At 47.1% G+C, this 19,336-nt stretch overlaps 1 protein-coding gene across 2 annotated transcripts in view; it reads right to left on the reverse strand.

Annotated features, from left to right (window-relative positions):
• Positions 1-11,001: 11,001 nt before the first annotated feature.
• The window catches only part of ERGIC3 (ERGIC and golgi 3), a 54,048-nt gene continuing 45,713 nt past the window's right edge, over positions 11,002-19,336 (reverse strand). For both annotated transcript variants that reach the window (XM_048820034.2, XM_048820033.2), the window contains 3 exons: positions 14,263-14,399; positions 12,914-12,969; positions 11,002-12,046 (listed from right to left, as the gene is read on the reverse strand). In XM_048820034.2, coding sequence (XP_048675991.1) covers positions 11,967-12,046; positions 12,914-12,969; positions 14,263-14,399 — 273 coding nt within the window. In that variant the 3' untranslated portion in view covers positions 11,002-11,966. The remainder of the gene's footprint in view (positions 12,047-12,913; positions 12,970-14,262; positions 14,400-19,336) is intronic.

The raw sequence follows: 19,336 nt of genomic DNA on the forward strand, positions 1-19,336 counted from the left end.
CTCACAAGATGGAGTCCAGAATCATGTGGCTGATCACATGCCCTTGTAGAGTCAGAGGAGCTTTCTCAGTAAGGCTCATCAGGTGGGGTATACGCTACGCCTAAGGCCTATTGTTTTCCCTAATGGCTCATTACCCAATATAGGCCCTTCCCAACCAGCTATCTAGACTAAAAGCATCTTGCCTAGTGAGCGTCACCCAGGTGTGATTATATTTGAAATTCAGATACATAGTCAATATTCCTAACTTCAGATATAAAAAATGATACATGCATACAAATAGGATAATCAGCAAATCACAACTTTTCCAATGATGCCTTACATGACCCATCTTGTACAAAAGGCATCACAGTTATGCTATAATCATATCATAATACTATCACTATGAGGAATATGAGGTGCAGTGTCACACTGATCATCTAGTCTGACCTCTCACATTACGCAGGCCAGAGAACAGCCTCAAAACAATTCCTGTTTGAGCTGGAGCAGATAGTTTAGAAAAAACATCTGATTTTGATTTAAAAATGGCCAGTGATGGAGAAAAAACGGTTACCTACCTTTCGTAACTGTTGTTCTTCGACATGTGTTGTTCATGTCCATTCCAATTAGATGTGTGCATGCCACGGGCACACTTGTCAGAAGATTTTTCGCTTAGAGCACTATCTGTCAGGTCGGCTGTGGAGCCCCCTGGAGTGGTGCCTTCATGGCGGTGTATATAGGTCCCTGCTGACCTGCTGCGTCTTCAGTTCCTTCTTACCAGATACTCTGACAGAGGTGAAGTGGGTGGGCTTGGAATGGACGTGAGCAACACATCTCAAAGAACAACAGTTACGAAAGGAAGGTAACTGTTTTTTCTTCTTCGAGTGTTTGCTCATGTCGATTCCAAGTAGGTGATTCCCAAGCAGTCCCCCGGAGGTGTCAGAGTTCACAGAGTTACAGACTGTAGCACGGCTCTACCAAACGTGGCATTGTCTCTAGCCTGCTGAGAGATGGTGTACTGCAATGTAAAGGTGTGAACAGACAACCACGTCACCGCACTACAGATGTCCTGGATAGGGACCTGTGCCAGGAACGCTGCAGATGAAGCTTGTGCTCTTGTGGAGTGCGCTGTTAACGCTGGGGCTGGTATCTTTGCTAGGTCATAGCAGGGTGGGATCCATGGGCGGATACAGGGCGGGATCCATGAAGAGATCCTTTGGGATGAGACAGGGAGACCTTTCTTTCACTGAGCAATCGCGATGAAGAGCTGTGTTGACTTTCTAAATGGCTTTGTCCACTCAATGTAAAAAGCTAATGCCCATTTGACATCCAGGGAACGGAGCATACGTACCCTGTCATTAGCATGCAGCTTAGGGCAGAACACCAGCAGAAAGATGTCCTGATTCCTGTGAAATTGTGAAACTACCTTCGGGAGGAACACTGGGTGCGGCCACAACTGTACTTTGTCCGTATAAAGCATGGCATAAGGGGGCTCAGACATCAGGGCCTTGAGCTCAGACACACTTCTGGCTGATGTTATAGCCATTAGGAACACCACGTTCCAAGAAAGGTAAAGGAGACAGCAAGTCACCAGGGGCTCAAAGGGAGGGCCCATCAGCCTGGAGAGCACCAGGTTGAGATCCCATGGGGAAATCGGCTGTCGTACCTGAGGGTACAGCCTGTACAGCCCCTTGAGAAAATGGCCAACCATGGGGTTAGCAAATACTGAGTGGCCCACTGAGCCAGGCTGGAAAGCTGAAATCGCAGCCAGGTGAACCTTGATTGCAGCCAGGTGAACCTTGATCGCAGCCAGGTGAACCAGCAGACCCTGCTGTTTTAGGTGAAGTAAATAGTCCAGGATGAAGGGAATTGAGGCCTGCAATGGAGGAGTGCCCTTCTGTAGAGACCAAATTGAAAACCTCTTCCACTTAGCCAGATAAGTGGCACGAGTGGAAGGCTTTCTGCTGCCAAAGAGAACCTCCCTAACCAGGTCAGAGCACGTGAGCTCCAACAGCTTTAGCCGTGGAGTTTCGATGCCATGAGGTGGAGAGACTCCAGGTTGGGGTGCTGGAGGCGGCCATGATCCTGCGTGATCAAGTCCGAAAACCAGGAGCAGAGTTATAGGTGCGTCCATGGACAAGTCTAGCAGTGTGATGAACCAGTACTGATGTAGCCACGCTGGTGCTATCAAGATTAACGATGCTTTCTCCTGTCGGACTTTGAGGAAGACCTTGTGGATGAGTGGGAAAGGTGGGAAAGCATACAGCAGGCCCCCATTCCAAGGGAGGAAAAAGGCGTCCGCAAGCAAGCCCAGGCTGTGATTCAGGAAGGAGCAGAATTGATGACACTTCCTGATGTGTTGTGTCGCAAACAGGTCTATCTGGGGAGAGCCCCACCTTTGGAAAATGCTGATGGTGACGTCCGGGCAAAGAGACTACTCATGGCCGTGAAAAGACCTGCTGAGGTGATCGGCCAGTTCGTTCTGCGAGCCTGGAAGATACAATGCCTCCAATTGTTATCGAGTGGGCAATGCAGAAGTCTCATAGCCCGAGGACTTCCTGACACAGCGGAGAAGAGTGAGCACCACCCTGTTTATAGATGTAAGCAGAGTCAGGATGAGCTCCACCCTGACACCTGGTGGTGAGGTGTAGCAAGTTGTGGAAAAGAACTTCAGGGGCCATCTCATTTGCATAGGCACACCCACCCTGCCTAGAATGAGGCCATAGCTGCCCAAATGGTCACTTTGGCTGCTGTGGGATCCCCAGTGTCTCTGTTATTGGGGCAGGAAGAATAAATTGTTATTACCCTGATTATGGGAACTGTGCTTGGAACTGTACTTGGCCTTTTGTTATGATGGAGGGACTCACCATCAACTAAGTAGCACTCGCTAGGCAAGGGTCATGGGTTCCAAAATTGTGAGTTGAGAAAGGTTGGGAGCAGGTATTAATAGTTGGTGGTATGGGTCCCCTGGTGAGGGCCTTACATGCTAATTGCACTTCCTTCTCTCTCCACTGTGGAACTAATTTTGATTCTGTTAGGAGTCTAGTTACAGGCTGCTGAGCTGAGTTCACTTTGGGCTAATGGTGTACCAGCACTGAGGCTCTCCTACTACAAGCTGAATTCACAAAAGAGCTGAACTGACTAAGAGCTGAAATCACTGAGTGTTGTGTTAAGTAGTGGGGGAGCCTGAAGATATATTGTGGAGCAGTTTGCGGGATGGCTGGAGCGCCTTGTGGACTGGCTGGTGGAGCAGTTCATGGGATGGCGGGAGTTGCTTGTGGGCCGCGGAGCTGAGCAAAGCAGTTTGTTGGGTGGCTGGTGGAGTGGAGTGGAGCAAAGCGAAGCCCTATGGAACTGCGGAGTGGTCAGCTTCAGATCATGTAAGGTGCCCCTGACCTCTCTCTTTCCCCCCTGACCCCCATCTCCACCCAGGTTGGGAGGTAAAGCTCTGCAGATAAACTTTTGAACTCTGGGGCTGCCCTGACCAGGGACAGAGACTTTTGGGTCATTGGACTTTTGGGATTTTGGGTAATTTGGGGTTGCTGGACTCAAGAACCAAAGGGAAAGGGCATGCCCCGATTTGCTTGGGGTGGGTTTTTGCTCATGGGTTGTGTTATGAATCCTGTTGGTGGTGTTTCCCCAACATAATGCCACATTGTTTCTCTCTGTTATTAAAAGGCTTTTTGCTACACTCAGACTCTGTGCTTGCGAGAGGGGAAGTATTGCCTCTTGGAGGCGCCCAGCGGGGGTGGTATATATTTGTCCCAGGTCACTGGGTGGGGGCTCGAGCCGGTTTTGCATTGTGTTATTGGAATGGAACCCCTAGATACTGAACCCGGCCCTTGTTGCTGCCAGCTCTGATAGGCAGAAGGGTTACATATAGAACATCGCTGTGGTTTTGTCTGTCAATACCGATACACATCTGCCCTGTAGATGGGTTTGAAACATCTGGCAAGCGAGGCACACCGCATGCAGCTCCCTGACATTGACGTACAGCAAAAGTTCTGCCTCGGACCATAGAACCTAAGGCCACCTAGGTGCGCTCCTCATCCCATCGCTGATGCATTTGTGACTAGTGACAGCGAGGGCTGAGGTCTGGAGAAGGGTATGCCCGCGCAGACTGTCTGTGGGGCGAGTCACCACCAGAGGGACTCGAGAACCTGAGAAGTGATTGTGACCAGTCTATCTAAGTGGTCTCGGTTTGGCCTGTAAACTCGGGCCAGCCATGCCTGAAGGGGATGAAGCTGCAGTCTGGCATGCTGTACCATGTATGTACAAGCAGCCCTATGTCCAAGTAATTTTAGGCAATTCTGTACCATTGTGGTGGGGAATCTGCTGAGATCTTTTATGATGGCACCCATGGCGAGGAACCAGGATTCTGGGAGGAATGCTCTGGCCTGAGTGGAGTCCAGGAGGTCCCGATCATAGACTATCAGGGTTGGAAGGGACCTCAGGAGATCATCTAGTCCAACCCCCTGCTCAAAGCAGGACCAATACCCAATTTTTGTCCCAGATCCCTAAATGGCTCCCTCAAGGATTGAGCTCACAATCCTGGGTTTAGCAGGCCAGTGCTCAAACCACTGAGCTATCCCTCCCCCCAGTGAACTCTATCCCTGAGTGAGAGTTATGGTCGACTTTGCCACGTTCAGGATGAGGCAGAGCTGGAGGAACATTGTCCGCACTAGGCTCACGTGGTCCTCCACTTGGGCCTGGGAGCGGCCCTTGATTAGCCAGTTGGCTAGGCACAGGAATACCTGCACCTGCCGCTTCCATTGGGAGGCTGCCATGACTGCCATGAACTTGGTGAACACCCAAGGGGTCACCAAGAGGCCAAAGGGAAGGATTGTGTACTGATAGTGAATGTTGCTGACCACAAATCATAGGAACCGTCTGTGGGACAGAGTTATGGACACATGAAAGCACGCATCCTCCAAGTTGAGGGCGGCGTACCAGTCCCCCGGATCCAGGGAGGGAATGATGGAAGCCAGAGAGACCATGCAGAATTTCAACTTCTTCATGAATCTGTTGAGGTTTTGCAGGTCTAAAATAGGCCTGAGCCCACCCTTGGCCTTGGGGATTAGGAAATAGCAGGAGTAGAACCCTCTGCCCCTGAACGCTAAATCAGCAGTTCTCAAACTTTAGCAACACGAGGACCCCCATTTTGATGTAAAAATTTTCAGGGACCCTCCAAGCTCCCCAACTCAGCCCTTGCCCCGCCCTCTTCCCTGAGACCATACCCCCACTCACTCCATCCCCCTCCCTCCGTTGCTTGCTCTCCCCCACCCTCAGGCAGGGGACTGGTGTGCGGGAGTGGGTGAGGGGTGCAAGGCTCTGAGAGGGAGTTTGGGTGCAGGAGGGAGTGAGGGGTGTAGGCTCTGGGAGGAAGTTTGGGTGTAGGAGGGGGTGAAAGGTGCAGGCTCCAGCTAGGCGGCGCTCACCTCAGGCAGCTCCTGAAAGTGACCAGCACATCCCTCTGGCAGTGGTTCCTAGGTGGGAGGGCCAGGGGAACTGCGGAGTTGATGCTTGGGGTGGGGGCAGTGCATGGACACCTCCTGGACCTCCCCCCTCAGGGGCTGAAGGGACATGCTGGCAGCTTCCAGGAGTGGCGTGGAGCCAAGGCAGGTACCTTAGCCCAGCTGCACCGCAGAAATTTTAGTGTGCAGGAGGCACTGGGAGGGAGGGGGAGGAGTTGATCAGCAGGGTCTGTGCGTCCCTGGGGACCAGTTTGAAAAACATCCCTGAAGACGGACGGGGAAGGTGGGTGGGCAGGCGGGAGGAATCAGACTTGGAGAGAATATCCCAATTCTACCATGCGCAAGACCCACGGGCCTGACATTATTTGGGCCCAAGCATGGTAGAAATGGGATAGATGGTTCACAAAGGCTGGGGAACGATCCGGGATGTGGACTGGTGCATTGTCCCTGAGCACACCTTCAAAAGTCTTCTTGGAAGCTGGAGACTGCCTCGTCAAGCCTTGGCCCTGGTTGAAGGCCTTCTCCTATCCCATTTTCTGCTATAGCCCTGTCTTTGCTGAGAGGGGTAGAAGCGAGACGGGGGCTAAAGCTTAAAATACTTCCTCTGTTGGGCCGGAGTGTGGAGGCCCGACAACTTTAAGGTTGCTCTCAAGTCTTTTAGGCTATGGAGCCTAGAGTCTGTCTGTTCTGTGAACAGACCTGAGCTGTCAAATGTTCTGCTGTGTCTCTGGAGGGAGTCCTGAGACCTGCAGCCATGAGCTTCGGCTCATAACAATGGCGGTGGACACCGTATGGGTGGCCGAGTCTGCTGCATCCAGTGCAGCCTGCAAGGAAGTCCTTGCCATTGCCTTACCCTCCTTGAGGACAGCCCCAAAGTCGCATGAGGAGTCTGCTGGGAGGAGCTCCTTTAACTTGAACAGAGAGTTCCAAGAATTCTAGCATCCCCTTCCCACGGGAGGAATGGAGGCAGGAGAATATCCACCATGGGATCTGTCTTTTTAGACACCTCCTCTGCCTAAAGACCTAGGTTTTGAGCTACTCTTCTAAGCAGCACTTGATGGGCCCTTTTGTTCCTGGCCGGCAAAGAGGCAGACAAACCTGCTACTGCCTCGTCTGGGGAGGAAGATGAAGAAGCCCCCATGGGCACAGGTTCCTCCAGACCTCCTCTCAGTGATGCTGCCTGCGCAGTGGCAGGTACGGTGCCAGCTGTCACCTCAGTGCCGACTTCGGTGACGGCCTCAGTGCCGGGCTCCGATTGCTTCAGAGGGTCCCTCACCATTGAGGAAGACGGGGGGCTTGATTGAGGCTACAGACAGGGACCTGGAGCTCAGCCCCTGGGCTTGATGGTACGCCCAGGGAGTCCAGAAAGGCCCCTGCACCAGAGCCTGCCATTGAGGTGGCCAGGGCATCATAGGGACCTGGTGTGCCTCCTCTTGCCGTGAATGATGAGAATGGTGCTGGCTCCGCCTGGAGATATAAGCTTCCGGCTCTGACTCCGAGCTTGAGTCCGCCCTTGGGGACCAAGGGGGGGCCGTGCAGAGCGGTGCTGGAGAACAGTGCCGAGGAGAATGGTGCCCAGGCGAGGGGGACCAGTGCTGAAGCATGGCAGGTTTGCCCTGGGAGAGAACTGGCCCCCTGTGTGGTGCCGGTTCTAGGGCTGGGGACTGCTGGGCTGCCATCTCTATGAGGTCCCTACTGCCTCAAACGTGTCTGGGGCAGATGGCAGGTCCAGCTCCCCCATTTGGCTCTCCCGTGCTGGGGACTCCAATGGGACCAGACTCAAGGGTTCTACCTGTGGAGTCAACTGTACCAGTTTTGCCTGAGCAGGAGCAGAGTGTCCCGCCATGGCATGCACTCTGAGGGCACCATCATACTCAACTTCTCTGACTGTTGGCGAATGCCCCCTCTCGGTTCTTCTTTGCTTTTTATGAGGCATCGACGAGTGTGACTGGTGCCGAGAGGCTGCTAAACTCATCTTTGGTGCTGGAGAATGGCGGCGCCGCGAGTCTCTGGGTGCAGGGTCCTTTGCCGACGCTGCAGCCTCCCCTACTGAGGCCGGTGTGCTCAGCACCGAAGTGCTGGGTTTTGGCCCCGACACGGGCTGTGCCAGCTGGGGAGAACAGCCGACTCCTTAAAGAGAAAGCTTAAGTCTGAAGTCCCTCTCCTTTTTCCTTCTTGGGCAGAAGCTCCTGCAGATCCTACACTTATCTGTCTGATGGGCTTCCCCCAAGCACTTTAAGCAGGAGTCATGAGGGTCTCCCCTGGGCATAGGCTTCTGGCAGGACGCACAGGGTTTGAAGCCTTGAGACCAAGGCGTGCCCTGGTCCCCAAAGGAGAGAGTGGGGGGGGGGGAGGTAGCCCCCAACAAAACTTAATCATTAATTAAATACACTAAAAACTAACAATACTATGCTAATAAAATTATTTACAATACGAAGAAAGGGACTGCTAGGAAATTGCTTGCCCAAGGCAAGAGAAAGAGAAGCTCCAACAACTGTCACTGGCGGTAAGAAGGAACTGAGGAGGGAGCAGGTTGGCAGGGACCTAGATACACCCTGTATATACGCCCTCCACAGCCGCCCCGACAGGTACCAGTGGGGGAAAAGCTTTCCAACAACTGTGCATCTGGTGCGCACACCCCTACTTTGAGTGGACACGAGCAATCACTCGAAGAGGAATCCACCACTACCCCTAGTAAGTTGGTCCAATGGCTTCTTCTTTGAGTATATGCAGCTATGTATTCCACGTAGATGTGTGCGCAGCCAGCGCACCGGAGTCTGAGAACGTTGCCTAGCAACACTGACGGTGTGGCGCTCATGCCTTGTGGCCACCCCTGCCCCAACCTCCCTTTCAGTAAGTGTGAAATCAGGGGCTTCCCTTAGCAAGATGCTTGCCATGTTCCTTCAACGTTTGCCAGTGGAACTGCCTCCATCGAAGACAGTAATTACCTCCCACTGTTTCCAATGGGTCTGATCTCAGGGAAGATGGAAGCCCATTAATCAGCATGGCCTTATTGAAGTCAATAGGAGCTTTGCCTTGGATGAGGGCATGAGAATGTGACAATGCCAGGAATGCGACTGAGGTGTGTGTGCAGGGTGAGGAAATTGTGTTAGGAACAGGACAGGAAACGATGAGTAGTCAGTGGAGGCAGACTGAAGGGGGGAGGAGGCGGCAGACAGAGGAGTGCATGAGATTTTGGGGGCAGGTGGCAGTCAGAAGGGTGCAGGGATTGTGGGATGCCGGCAGCAGTCAGAGAGGAGTAGGCAATGTGGGGTGCAGTCAGCAGTCAGAGGGGTGCAGGCGATGTGGAGGGCAAGTGGCAGACAGGGGGCTGGGAATATGAGGGGCAAGAGGGACATGGGGCTGTAGTGGAGGAGGGGGCAGAGGAGGGGTAGGAGACAAGGAGAAGAGCATGGAGAAGAATGTGAGTGGGGCAGCAGTCTGTCCTGTCGAGGTAGGGCGGGGGCTAGGGACAACTGAATGGCAACTCCCCAGACCCTAGTGGATAGGATGGAGTAAGTGGTGAACAGGGATCTGCATCTGTGTGTATATTTGAAGGTGAATCTGAACCTGAGATGATCCCACACTGCCTGGGGGCTTCCCCCATGAGGGGAAAAAAATCCACAGACAGGCAAAAACAACACAATCTATTATTATTAAAATTCATGATTTTAAGGTCTGACTCATGGTGTTTGAGCTCTTGGGGTTGACAACAGTGGGAAACAAGGTGCCATGCACAGCCTCATGCTATAGACTGTTGACCTCAGCAAGAGGGAAAAATGGCAGGGGGCACAAAGGAACAAGATGGAACAGGCCCAAATCTGTGACCTCGATGATAAGTGTACTTCCCGATGGAACTGACAGGAACAGGGACCTGGGGATTTAGAACATGCTTACACATGCAGACTTGCCAAATGTCACATGTTGCAGGGCACATGCATGCGACAGGTCTGACACACAGGGAGATTACAGGCAGAGCTGGTAGCACTGTCCATGGCTCAGGTGGCATGACACTTCCTGTTATAAGACCTTGCTTTCAGTTGTTTCTATGTCGCCAGACTTTTGCCATATGGGCTGAAATTTTCCATGCCATGTGTCTGCCTCAGGCTTTTGCTTCTTTTAAAAAATGTTTAAGCGCAACAGTCCAACCATTTCTCAGAACAAGGCTGGGGAAAAATACAGCAGTTCTTCCCATGTTAAAAATATTCTTCCAGCTGTTAGCTGAGAAACTCTAGCACCGCTATGCTTTGGAGAAAGGATTTGGAATTTGGCAGGAAGGTTGCCCTGATGTCAGAGATGCGTCTTTTGCGATCCCTATAAAAATCCACCAAGTTACGACCCCAGAATTAGATCTCACATGCTCAGTGGGGACCTGTTAAGAGTTTGGCAACTAAATTCTTTGAAAATTTACGGATCCTGTGTATGGATCCTGCTCCAATCCACGGCTGCAGAGACTGAGCAGGACTTTAAAGAACATAAGAGCGGCCGTACTGGGTCAGAGCAAAGGTCCATTTAGCCCAGTATCCTGCTTTTGGACAGTGGCCAATGCCAGGTGCTTCAGAGGGACAGAGCAGAACAGGAAGTTATCATACTTTCCCTGCAATTGCTGCTCCCAGCTGCTGTGTGCTGGTCACAGAAACTGAGCAGAGACACTATCTCTCCTGTGCTCTCATTGGTCCCCCTCAGGTGCTCGGGAAGCCTGGAATAGGAGGAAGCAACCTGACTGGGGCTAAGGATGGGTGGGGGAAAGAGAGAAACGGAGACTGGGACAAGAACAAGCTGGAGGGGATGGGGTAGAAGAAAGCAAGCTCCTTAGAAACTGGAATAGTACCGAGGATTCCTGAATGTCAGGATTCCTCTGCTGTCAGTCTCTCATTGCCTTCTAATGGCTGGACCACAGAGGATGACAACCTACTACTGCTGCTATAAGTTACTCTGTGCTGTGGATGTAAAGGTACTAACCCTGCTGATCAAGTATGGGGGAGTCATTTTGTTCCATAATATGGCATTTTTGTTTGCTTTTTTATACTGTAGAAAATTACATTAAAAACCCCTACAATACATGAACATTAAGGTGACCAAGTCAAGCCCTCAAAAGTTAGGAAATGCCTGAATTAAGGGTGCCCTCACATTGGGGCCAAGGTGCCTTAATGGTGCATTTCCATACCTTGAACAAACCTGGGCTTCTTTTAACTTCTTTTAACTCAGAATTTCTTGGGCTGACAACGTTTGGGGATAATTGCACCATTCCTGTAATGTATTTTACACTAAATTTTACACTTGTATGCGCTCGCAAACATTACTCCATCTTGATGTACACTGTTATAATTCCAGTTTGTCCAGAGTCAGGCCTGGATTCCTATTTTTATATTGCTTTGGAACTGTTCTCAATTTAATATCATCTGCTAGCTTTGTTAACATGCAGTTTGGCCAATCACTAATGTAAATGATAAAAACAGATCCAACCACGCCATCCTGCCTGCATACTTTGCCATTCATCATTACCTTTGTGGTCCCTCAGACAGTTTTCAATTCACATAAGAGTATGGGATCAAAGTTAATTAACCAATTTTAATAAATTAGTTGAGTTACATTGAGTCACTCTACCAAATGACAGGTTTCAGAGTAGCAGCCGTGTTAGTCTGTATTCGCAAAAAAAAAAGGAGTACTTGTGGCACCTTAGAGACTCACAAATGATGAAGTGAGCTGTAGCTTACGAAAGCTTATGCTCAAATAAATTTGTTAGTCTCTAAGGTGCCACAAGTACTCCTTTTCTTTCTACCAAATGCTTTACTGAAATCCACAGATGGTATATTTTATTACAAAAGTTAAGGATGTGGGGAGTGAAAATACGATTCAATTTAAAAAGGTGACAAAACATTTTTAAAAACAGCCAAGATTGGCTTCTTACTAGCACAGATCACTTATCTTGCATTGAAAGAGCAGTTTTGAGCATCCCTACTGCTGGAGTTTTGAGGTGCCCTAGGTAGAGATTTATCGTCTTGTAACCATGTCTGATGTGCTAGGTCTTGCACCTTATTGCCTGAGAGATTCTGCAGGGCAAGGCAGGAGGGGCCAGCACATTTTGACAGATGTCTGAAGCTGTATCCTGTGAGCACATCTGTAAATATTCTGAACATAAAGGAAATAACTGCTGGGTGGCGTTGCCAGAAAGTTTATTTGATGGCAACTTTAATCCACTCAGCATCTCATGACAGGATGCTGCTCCTCCTGCAACAGCCTCAGGGGCAATTCAACAGTGATGGGCATGAAAGGCTGCCCATAGGAGGGTCTGCACAGCCTGACAAGATGGCTAATGAAAAATCCTCACAGGAACAAGGATTGAGCTGTCCTATCCATAAATCAATGCCAAACAAGAGACAGTGATGGAAGGAGGGGTGGGGCTGTCTGGTAATCCCAGGTATCTTCTCTTTGCGCACTCAGGGGGTCACTTGTGTCTTGAAGGATTTGTTTAGTTCTTCTCTGCATTCTTCATGGGCTGCAGCAATTTCGTATCTACGTCGTCTTCCCAAGCTCTATTTTCTTCTGAATGACACGAGCAGAGTGATAGATCAAGGAATCAATGAGTCCTGCCACTGAAAGAAGAAAAGAGAAGGATCAACCCAGACATTCCACAAAACAGAGAAGAAAATGCTTTATCACATTGGACAAACACAGATCCATTCCCCCAGGGGCAAAGTTCCAGCTCTAAGCACAGAGAACAACCCTCGCAGCTCCCTGGGAGATTGTGGAGACCCTGATCTCCTCCGATGGAGATGAGACACAGATGTGATTATGCTTCTCAGGACAAAGATGATTCTCACCAAGGCAGCTGATGCATACGCTGAAGAACAGAATGGTACCCAAAATACAAGAGATTAAACCCCATTCTCACAGAACTTAAGGGGCCAGGATTCCAAAGCAAAAGGACAAGACCTCTCTCTTCGACAGATGGGCCCCTACCCCTATGTGTTTCATTGTGCATATTTATTTCCAAACCTATCTGTATATCCTGAAAACCCCAAACACCCTGCTTAGAAAAAGACTCAGATCCATTTGCCAAAAAGAATTGCTTCTGGAAAGCTTTTCCCTGGTCAGACACATTTTCTAGACAAATATGACTCAGATGTATAGTAACAACAGAGAGTCTGTAATATTTCCTCAACTTTGTTACTGTTTCAAATGGAAATTTAGTGTAAAGTTAGCTTCTTTTCATACTGCCACTTATGCTGAAATTAGACATTATTGTATTTATACTTCTATTGTGAACTGGATCTTTGTAAATAAATGAACTTTCATTCTAATGATTATTTATAGCTCTAAAGGATGTGTGGCACCTCAGGGAAGGCAAAGAAAGCCCTAATCTCTGCCCAAAGGAGCTTCAATCCATATTTCAGTCCTAGTATGAGCAGGGTGAAAAGCCTGCACATTTTAGGAAAAAATGAAACTAAAAGCTCTGATACCTGTAAATACTCCTCCAACAATGGCACAGACCCCCGTCAGGAAGTGTGTAAAGGGCCTAGAGAGAAGAAAACAGGTTGAATAATCTCCATGAGCTCAGGTGCCATGATGACAGATGGATACCTAGACAGATCGCTTGCAAGTTATAATTATAGAGCTTAAACAAACAAAAAGGAAGAGTTTGAAGGTGAAGGAAAATTAAATCCCAAAATTCAATCTGTCCAGCTACTGGTCAGAGTCTGCCACCATCATTCAGGCTGAGTGGTGCCATACTTTGCAAATAGGCCCACTGATATCAATGGCACTATTCATGAAGTGATATACTCACTTTATGAAATAAAATATACAGAATTCTTCATCCCAAATAATTTACCATCAATGCCTATCTGCACTGACAATGCAAAACCACGAAACCAAACCAACCAACCAAACAAAAACCCCATGTTAATATGTGATTAAGATGAAGAACCGTGGAAAAGTTAGGATATCACTAAGTTAAGTAACATGAACTGAGCCACATTGCACAGTCTGCTTGTTTAAGGGTATATATTTAACAAAGAGTAATACATGTAATTAATGTACGACATAAGAGAAATAGGAACAGAAACTACTACATCCTGTGTGCGCAATGCAGCTAAAATAGGAACCTCAGCTTTTCAGTTTGCTAAATTCTATTTGATTAACTTCACAATCTTCATGTAGCATTAATGTGATTGTGTCTGACATTAATCCCCCCCCCCAATATTAACGTCTTTACTCTTTTCTGCTGTACTTCCACCATTGCACAAAGATAAATGGGACTCTGCTGTGAAACAGCACCACAAAAGCTCACTTACCAAAACTGGTAACATACAGTGCAACGTAATGTATTCTGTGAGCACATTTGTTAATATTCTTAACACAAAGGAAATAATTGCTGGGGGTCTTGCCAAAAAGTTTATTTGATGACAACTTTAATCCCTCCATCATCCATCCATCAGTACCTTTCCATTGTCACAGAAATGCTGTGAATTCTCCTTTCATCAGAACACTGATTTAAAAGCCTGGCTACATTAAACAATACACTTTTGTACCCTCTGACTGTGTTTTATTTGTTGAATACTGGTTAGGAATACTTGGTGTTTCACTGTGTCACTATGTGTGCCACCCCCAATATAGCTGCCTACAATAAAATACATGGAAAAACACTGAAAACATCACAAAACACAGATTTCACACATTGTGTGTTACTGTCACTACAGGCCATATTATAAAACCTCGGTAAATCTGGAGAGGTTCAGGTTATATAAGAACTGGCCTCACCGACATCTTCCAAGCAGGATGAATGAAGTGAACAGAAACACCCCCTTACCTGTGTTTCTCTGTCAGTTTCACCATCATGGGAGAAAGCTCATAGAGCACAAATACACCAGGGAGGCCCTGATCGCCTATTAGCCCATTGGCGATTTTCTCATGCCGGGTAACTGAAAACTGGTTAGTCCTCACCACCTAGCAGGAAATATGGGAAATATTGTTTCATTAATAAAGTAACTAAAAGACTAAGTGGCGTAGACTGCACTTTGGAGCCTCTGCTGAAGGCCACCGTACCCCTAGAGCATGTTAGGATGGGCGCTCCCAGACCTAACCCTATCTTCACTAAAGACGACATCCTGCAGGATTCTAGAGAACTGAGAGCCAGGAGTGAGAATGAGCCATGCACAAGTCCCCAAGCTCTGAACGATTTTTGGTCTCTAACGGTGGTGATAGTGGGTAGGAGCACAAGTCCTCCCCACCCCCCACATTATCTTTGGAACCTTCCAGACAGTTCCTTCTTGAGAGCTGCCTGCAGCCACTGTTCCAACACTTCTAAAACCTCCCCTAACGCTCCTCCCTGCCTTCCAGTCTTTGGTATTTTTATTCTGGTGACCTTTTGCCTCCCTGACTGATAGTTCCTCCAGCATTCGGAGGCTGTGGAGGAACCTTGGTTCTGCGGTCCAGATCTTTGTGTTTTCATGAAAGGCTTGATGGTACCAGTACAGGCTGGGAGTGCACATGTTCCCCGACTTGGACGATTGACTGATCAATGACAGGTCACTGGAAGCAACTGAAAGATCAATTCGTGTTCACCATCAGGGTGCTGGATTCACCAGCGTTCATGATAAACTACCCAATTCCCAGCTTCTCCCCAGCAGACACCAGGGTCATGTAGGAGCCCTGCTCAATGCAGCTCAACTCAAAGCTTATCCGCACCATGACAAGATCCAAGATATTGCTAGTCTGGCGGAAAGAATATATGACAGCCAGCAAGAAACAGCTGGGACCAGGCTTCGATTACTTGGTTTCATGGCTGCACCTGTATTCATAGTACCTATGGCACTACCGACAACATCATAGTGGATGCTGAGATCCCAGCAGAAGCAAGCCTCCCAGGGACTCTTGCATCACATCTGGGAAATGAGCTCTCTCTCTGGCTTGGTGGCAGTTCAGTGTCAAGGTGACATCGAAAGAGATTTCCAAGTCTCTCCCACTCAAACTGTAAGGATCATAGATGTGTCCGACCTGACTAGGAAGTTCATGCAGAGGAATCTTCACCAGGGGACTTGGACTCTCCAGGAACAGCTGCACAAGATGGGAACAGCCCTGTATGCTTGAGGGACCTTTGGAGACCTGGTATCCCAGGAATTGAGCCTGAGTCATACAGACATTCAAACCACTGTGTTTTTACATAACCAGGCAAGAGGTGGCACCTCCTGTGTCAGGAAGCCTACGGATGTGGGAGTGGGCTATGTCCTACAAGACACCTGGTCAGAAGAGAACAGGACTACAGACAGCCTGAGTGGATCTGAGATTGATCCTTATGATGAGTGGTCTCTGGAACTTCCAGTTGAGAACATCAACTTGCCGAACAAGATGCCAGACTTCTGCTCATGGTGCTGAGAAGAGACCACACTGATGAGTCAGCAATGTGATGCTGTTGCAAAAGAAGCAAATGCAATTTTGGGTTGAATTAACAGAGGCATAGCATGGAAGTCATGGGAGGAGATAGTATTGCTCCACTCAGTGCTGATTAGGCATTGCAGGATACTGTGTCCTGTATAGAAAGGACGTAGAAAAACTGGAAAGGATCCACAGATGAGTGACAAAGATGATCAAAGGGATGGAATGCAAGCAATACGAGCAAAAGCTGAAGGAACTGGGTATGTTTAGTTTGGAAAAGAGAAGATTATGGGGAGACATGATAGCGGTCTTCAAATACTTGAAAGGCTGACATAAAAAAGGGGAAAAATTGTTCTTTCTTGCCACAGAGGGCAAGATGAAAGGCAATGGGTTCAAACTATAGCACTGCAGATTTAGATTAAGTCTCAGGAAAAACTTCCTAACTGTAATAACAGTAGGACAATGGAACAGACTTGGAGGTTGTGGAAGCTCCTTCACTGGAGGTTTTCAAAAGGAGGCTGGAGAGCATGTTTCTTGGATGGTTTAGACATAACAAATCCTGCATCTTGGCAGGGATTAGACTAGATGACCCTTGCGGTCCCTTCTACACCTATGGTTCTAGAATTGTCTATGTCTTTTTTAATCCACTGAAACTAAGAATCTGGCCTCAGATGATCAATCAGAATCAGGGCAACTGACTCTATCCTAGCAGATTTCAGAGTAGCAGCCGTGTTAGTCTGTATCCGCAAAAAGAAAAGGAGGACTTGTGGCACCTTAGAGACTAACAAATTTATTTGAGCATAAGCTCAAACATCTATGATCCTTACATTTATTTATCCTAGCAGAGGAGCCCTCTCCCTGATGGCTTAGCTCCTGATCGTGTAGAGCTCTGTAGGCATGGTGCCTTTGAGCAGCAGTGAGTATGGTATTTTTAGATAAGAGATAATTACTCACCTGCTAATTCTGGTTCTCTGAAGATTAGGGCTAATTGCGCGATTAAAAAAATTAAATTGTGAAATTAATCGCACTGTTAAACAAAAACAGAATATCATTTATTGAAATATTTTTGACTGGTTTCTACATTTTCAAATATATTGATTTCAATTACAACACAGAATACAAAATTTAGCTTATAAAGGGAAAAGTTAGAAGGGGCTTGATCATGGGCCTATAACTACCTAAACAGGCAGAGTTCTGATAGCACTCCTTTTCTTCAGACAAACGAGTTTGTTTACATTTGCAGGAGATAATGCTGCATGCTTCTTGTTTATAATGTCACCTGAAAAAAGAACAGGAGTACTTGTGGCACCTCAGAGACTAACAAATTTATCTGAGCATAAGCTTTCGTGAGTGCCACAAGTACTCCTGTTCTTTTTGTGGATACAGACTAACATGGCTGCTACTCTGAAAAATGTCACCTGAACGTGAGAACGGGGGTTTCCATGACACGGTTGTAGCTGGCATTGCAAGATATTTATGTGCCAGATGAGCTAAGGATTCATATGTCCCTTCACATTCCAGAGGATGTCATGCTCATGACAGGTTCTGCTCAATAATGATCCAAAGCAGTGCGGACCAACGTATGTTCATTTTCGTCATCTGACTCAGATGCCACCAGCAGAAGGCTGATTTTCTTTTTTGGTGGTTTAGGTTCTGTTGTTTCCGCATCAGAGTGTTGCTCTTTTAAGACTTCTGAAAGCATGCTCCACACCTTGTCCCCCTCAGATTTTGGAAGACACTTCAGATTGGCTGAACAAGAACTAGGACCGAATGGACTTGTAGGCTCTAAAATTTTATAGTGTTTTGTTTTTGAGTGCAGATATGTAACAAAAAAAAAAATCAACATTTGTAAGTTGCACTTTCACGATAAAGAGATTGAACTACAGTACTTGTATGAGGTGAACTAAAAAATACTATTTATCATTTTTACAGTGCAAATATTTGTAATTAAAAATAATATGAAGTGAGCACTGTACATTTTGTATTCTGTGTTATAACTGAAGTCAATATATTTGAAAATGTAAAAAACATTTAATATTAATATTTAGTAAATTTCAGTTGGTATTCTATTGTTAACAGTGCAATTAAAACTGCAATTAATTGCGATTAATTTTTTAAAATCGTGATAATTTTGAGTTAATCGCATGAGTTAACTGCAGTTAAGTTACAGTCCTACTGAAGATATCTCCTCTTAGTTTGGAGTGGAAGTTTTCTGAGTTGCTCTTCATATTTACATCTTGTGTTCATTGTTCTACCTTTGAAGCAGTAACCTTTCAATCATTTTGCTTTTGGGATTGGTTTGTTGTTCTTTGAATTTAACATACTTGTTATTAATATAATTGTAAAATGGATGTGTTAACGCTGTCTATGAAGTTCTGAATTCCCTCTGTATGATGTTACAAAAATTTGTTTAAGAAAAGACAGCCTAGCCTAGGTAAAGGTGATGGATAGGTCTGTCCTAGACACAGAAATATGGGTTTACCTCAATTTACACATTAGCTGCAAACAAAGCCATCAAGCTAAACCAGTGGGGATTATCCTGATTCTGAACTTTAGAGAGACCGAACTAACATGGCTCCTGTGCCTCAGACAGACACAGGAGACTGAATCCCCAGGAGACCTTCCTGACTTGTAAGATAAAGACAGTCTCACTGGAGATACACGGAACAGAGAGAGACTCCATCTTGTTCCTTCACCTTACGAGACAAAGAAACCAGCTATCTGATCTCTGTGATGGGTCCTGGCCTTGCTGGCCAGTAAAAGCTGGAAAGAAGACCAGGGGAGAAAAAAAACATCTTGAACAAAGACTTGCTAGAGTCAATTTTAGACTTTTAGATGTCTGTTTTCACTTTTATTTGCTTGTAACCATCTCTACCATTATCCTTTATTTGGTATCACTTAATCCAGTTTCTTCTGTTAATAAACTTATTTTGCTTTTATTATAAATCATCAATGCTGTGTAAGTGTGTGCTTGTAGAAAGTTGACAGCTTGAAGTTTGACTGTCTCTGTAAAGGCAGCAAACCTACTACTATCTCCGTGAGGATCCCGTGGACTGGACTCTGCTGGAGGATTATTTGGGGGCAAATTCAGGGCTGGAAAGGTATTAAGGTCAGCCAAGGTCAGCCTGCAAGGAGTAACCAGGGTGGACAAAGCCATGATGAGCTTTGTGGACTGCTGGCAGGCTGTTTGGGTCGGAGCTCTGGACCAAAGCTTCACAGCCACAAGATAGCCCAGGATACAGGGCAGACTATGACCAAAGCCCTTACTGGCCTGGGTGAATCCCATAACATCAGTATCTCTTCCAAACTTTTTGTTAGCATTAACTATTCTAACCCTGGATATTCTTGTTATCCACATAAACGTAGACATAATCCCTTTATGAATCTTGCCACGTTCTTGGCCTCAACAACTTCCTGTGCAATGTGTTCCTCAGTCTAATTACTCATTGTGTGAAAATCTATTCCCTTTTATCGGTTCTGAATTTCCCATTTTTAAATTTCATTGAATG

This window comes from Caretta caretta, chromosome 13 (genome assembly GCF_965140235.1).
Source record: "Caretta caretta isolate rCarCar2 chromosome 13, rCarCar1.hap1, whole genome shotgun sequence".
NCBI lineage: Eukaryota > Metazoa > Chordata > Testudines > Cheloniidae > Caretta > Caretta caretta.